At 58.9% G+C, this 4,076-nt stretch overlaps 1 protein-coding gene and 1 long non-coding RNA gene across 2 annotated transcripts; one reads left to right on the forward strand and one right to left on the reverse strand.

Moving 5' to 3' along the window:
* Positions 1 to 1,211: 1,211 nt before the first annotated feature.
* Positions 1,212 to 3,276, forward strand: LOC122480336. The gene is made up of 2 exons (XR_006296557.1): positions 1,212 to 1,322; positions 3,018 to 3,276. It is a non-coding gene; the product is annotated as an uncharacterized LOC122480336 (long non-coding RNA).
* CITED4 (Cbp/p300 interacting transactivator with Glu/Asp rich carboxy-terminal domain 4) lies at positions 1,323 to 2,684 on the reverse strand. The gene has a single exon (XM_043574571.1). The coding sequence runs from the start codon at positions 2,402 to 2,404 to the stop codon at positions 1,850 to 1,852; it is 555 nt and encodes a 184-aa protein (XP_043430506.1). The 5' UTR covers positions 2,405 to 2,684; the 3' UTR covers positions 1,323 to 1,849.
* Positions 3,277 to 4,076: the final 800 nt, after the last annotated feature.

Below are 4,076 nucleotides of genomic sequence, written 5' to 3' on the forward strand. Positions count from 1 at the left end.
CCGAAGTGGGGCTCGAACTCACCTGATGTGGAACTTGAACTCAAGAATGGTGAGATCATGACCTGGGCCAAAGACAGATGCTTAACGATTGAGCCACCCAGGTGCCCCCAGCCTCCTGTTTGTTTTTGTTTTTGTTTTTATCTCTAGGTCTTGCGCAGAGCTGGGGCAAACATAGGCCATTCTGAGCCCAGAGCTCAGGGCAGTCCCTTTCCAGAAGCCTATCTGTCCTTCCCATCCTGTCCCAGAAAGCCCCATTATCTTAGGGGAGACCTTTATTCACTTGCCTAAGACTTCCTGTCGTCCACTCCATGCCTTCTGGTGGCTCCAGAGCCTATGGTGACACGGTATACCCTGAGTGAACTCACACCTGGAGAGAAGAGTCATGTTAACAAACAAGTTCCTCATTAGAGCGAAGCCCAACCAGTGTTCCTCTCCAGAGTCTCTGGAATTCATTCTCTCTTCTTCAGCCCCACTGCCCTGTCCTAGCTGGTCCTCGGCATCTCTGACCTCCTCCTTGCCTTCAGAGCTTCTGTCCTGGCCTTTCACCCACCCCCACGAAACACCTAGGGATCTTTCCAGAGAGCCAATAGCAGAGGGTGGCCAGGAGCTCACAATGGTGATCAGGACTGAGGAACAACCCTGCCGGGCCTGGGAAAGCTCTCACATCTCTCCTCTGTAGAGTGGGGACTGTGCCTGCTTCACAAAGTGGCTGGAAAGACCTTTGTTGTCCCTTCTAGAGACCCCATGCCCTAGTGCGTGCCCTGTACTTGTATGCTTCCTGCCTTTGAACAGGCTCTTCACTTACACGCCACCTTCTCCAGCTCCTAAAGATCATCCTTCAAGGCTCTGTTCACATCAAATGTCGCTGCCTCCCTGAAGCCTGAACTGACACACCTCCAAGCAGCTGAAACCACTCCTTCCTCTTGAATGGATGGTGTCTTGGCCAAGGAAGAGAGCCAGGATTCAAAGCGAGAACTGTCTGAATTGTCAGGTCCCACCCAGCTTCCCTCTGGCCTCTGTGCAGCCTGAACAAACAGGTGAGGGCAGCACCACCAAGCTCTCCCACCCTTTCTCTGAGCTGAGAAGTCCAACCTAAGTGCCTGTGGGTTACTCCACCGCCAGGCAGCCTCTGCCTTCCAGATTATGATGTAACAGTTGCACAACTCACAGATATTTTTGAAAGAAACTGTCAATTTCCTCTCCTGGGCACTGCCGGGGGCTGTGGCCTCCATCCCACCCAGAGTCCCCAACAGCCTCAGGACTCTAGAACCCAAATATAGTGCAGGGTTGTTGAAGTGATAAAGAAACGAAAACGCAAGACGGTAAAGTGACCCAGTTTTATTTTGGTTTTGGAGGCCAGGGGGGGCATTGCCCCACTGTGCAGGGATCAGGGCTGTACAATCTTCTCCTCCCCAAGGCGGGGGCCCAGGCAGCAGGGTGGAGGCCCGGTGGGTTGGCGGCTCCAGGGACCCAGTGACCGCAGTAGGTTGCACAAGGAGAGAAGGGGCATCAGGCAAGCAGCCTGGAATGGCTCAGATTGGGGGGTGGGGTAGAGGAGAATCCGAGAGGACAGAGAATCCAAGAACCGGGAGTCCGAAAGGGGGTCCGGTCCCCTTCACTTTACCGCCGAGGCTCCGGGACAGAGAGGGGGAGCTAAACTGTCATCCTGCAGGAGGCAGGGCCGGGAGTGAGGCCAGGCGTCCCAGCCCGGCGTCAGGCTCTGTGCGCTAACCCGCTGCCTCCACCCTCACGGAGGGTGCGCGCGGGGCCCAGGCGCAGGGTGCGGACTCCGGCGGGCAGTCAGATCCCCTTCTCCTCTCGGGCGCGCCAGGCAGGCGCCCGACCGCATTCAGCAGCTCACCGAGCCGGCGGGTGGCGCCGACCCCAAGTCCGAGAAGCAGTCGAACTCGCTCTGGCCCAGGAAGAGCTCGGGCAGCTCGCGCACGCGGTGCAGCCCGAGCTCCAGCTCCAGCGACGTCAGCGCTTCCTCGTCGATGAGTTCGGCGTCCATGCAGCCCAGGGCGTGCGCGGGCGGCGGTGGGGCCGGGGCGCCGGGCGCCGGCTGCAGGCACTGGGGCCCTCCCGGGACGCCGGGGGGCGCGGTCGCGCGGCCCGGGTACAGCGTCGCCACCGGCTGCAAGTGCGCGCTGCCGGCGGCCGGCGGTGGCACGGCCGGAAAGGGCTGGAAGGCAGGCGGCGGCCCGAAGGGCCCGTACGCCAGGGCCCCGGGTGGGGGCGGCGGCGGCGGGCCCAGCGGAGTCCCCCGCGGCCGCAAGCCGCTGTCCAGGCCCGGGCCCGCGTACGGCTGCAGCGTCCGGAGCGCGTGGGGGCCGTGGGAGGGCGCGCCGGGCGGCGGCCTCTGCACCAGGCGGTAGCCCTCGGCGAGCATCAGGTGGTCGGCCATGACGGCGGGCCGGATGCCTGCAGGGGCGGGGGTCGGATGGTCAGCGCGGGCGTCCCTCGGTCCCGGCCAGCTCTTCCTCCGCGGCGAGGGATCCGCGTCCCGTGCCCTCACCGCAGCCCAGCCAGGCCAAGGAAAACGGCACTCGACCCGTGCTACTGTCCAGCCCAGGGCGCACCGAACTCAGAGGTCCCGCGCGCCCGTGGTCTCAGCTCTCGGCAGCTAGAACACCGCACACCCACGGGTTCGGGCTCTGAGACCTCCGCGCCGCGCCCCCAGAGTCAGTATCTTCTTATACCAGAGGCGGAGCTTCCCCGCCCCCAGGCGCTCATTGGCTGAATGGGACGCTCCTGGGCCGGCCTGTCCCCCTCCTCCAGGTTTCAGCCCCGCCTCTCCCGGAGCTCCGCCCTTTGGGCCCGAGGCTGTGCCTTCAGGGTTAGAGAGCTGTCCTGGGGAGGGGTGTTTTGCACTTTTCAAGGGGTTTGGGCTGACTCTCCTGCTCAGCCTGGGACTGGTTGGGGCCAAGCTCGAATTGACCGGAAGGTGGGTTGGGAAGGGCCAAAGGTTTGGGTCCCCAGAGCTGTAGGATCACAAGCTCAACTTCTTAATTTTCCAGATGGAAACCGAAGCTCAGCGGTGGAAAGGATTTTCTGGGAATACACACCAAAGTCTTAACAGAGTCGAGACATGGCTTTGTGATTGCCATCTCTACACAGGACACATGCACTTTAGCGGTGCAGGGTCCCCCGGAAAGTTAACTGCTTGTCCCCATGACCCCAGGGGAGCCAGAGGCTCCCTCACGGGCTCCCACTTACTTGTCGGTGGAAGCATGTACTGGGTTGTTATTAAAGTAATTTATAGGCACGTCCCCTGAAGGACTTGTATCCTCAGCATTTGGCCCAGAGCCTGGCTCAGAACAGGCTTTTAGTAAATGTTGGGTGAAAGAACAAATGATCAAATGAATTGAAACTCATTCACCTGAGCTTCAGTTTCTTCATCTGCAAAATGGGAGCAATGGCAGCACTGACCCTACTGAGTTGTCGTGAGGGTTAAATAAAGCAGGGCATGTATAGTGCCTGGCACATAGTAGGTGCTCCAAAATGTACCTCAAATGAATGAAAGGCTGGATTTAGTTCTGTCCCTAGAGATCTTCAGAGTCGGGGATCTTGCACCTTCCCCTGACAGACTGGTAACAACTGGGATGGTTAGAGTGCTTTGCATTCCACAAGCATCTTTTTTTTTTTTTTTTTTTTTTAATTTATTTTGAGAGAGAGAGAGGAAGCAGGAGGGGCAGAGAGACAGGAGAGTGAGAATCTCAAGCAGACTCCACACTGTGAGTGCAGACTCCAACGCGGGGCTTGATCATGACGGTTTGTGAGATCACGACTGAGCTGATATCAAGAGTTGGACGCGGGGCGCCTGGGTGGCGCAGTCGGTTAAGCGTCCGACTTCAGCCAGGTCACGATCTCGCGGTCCGGGAGTTCGAGCCCCGCGTCGGGCTCTGGGCTGATGGCTCAGAGCCTGGAGCCTGTTTCCGATTCTGTGTCTCCCTCTCTCTCTGCCCCTCCCCCGTTCATGCTCTGTCTCTCTCTGTCCCAAAAATAAATAAACGTTAAAAAAAAATTAAAAAAAAAAAAAAAGAGTTGGACGCTTTACTGACTGAGCCACCCAGGCG

The sequence above is a fragment of the Prionailurus bengalensis genome, chromosome C1, assembly GCF_016509475.1.
Source record: "Prionailurus bengalensis isolate Pbe53 chromosome C1, Fcat_Pben_1.1_paternal_pri, whole genome shotgun sequence".
Taxonomy (NCBI): Eukaryota; Metazoa; Chordata; class Mammalia; order Carnivora; family Felidae; genus Prionailurus; species Prionailurus bengalensis.

What these genes read in the sequence shown, in the direction of transcription:
- CITED4 (XM_043574571.1), bottom strand. Translation starts at nt 2,404, where the DNA reads ATGGCCGACCACCTGATGCTCGCCGAGGGCTACCGCCTGGTGCAGAGG.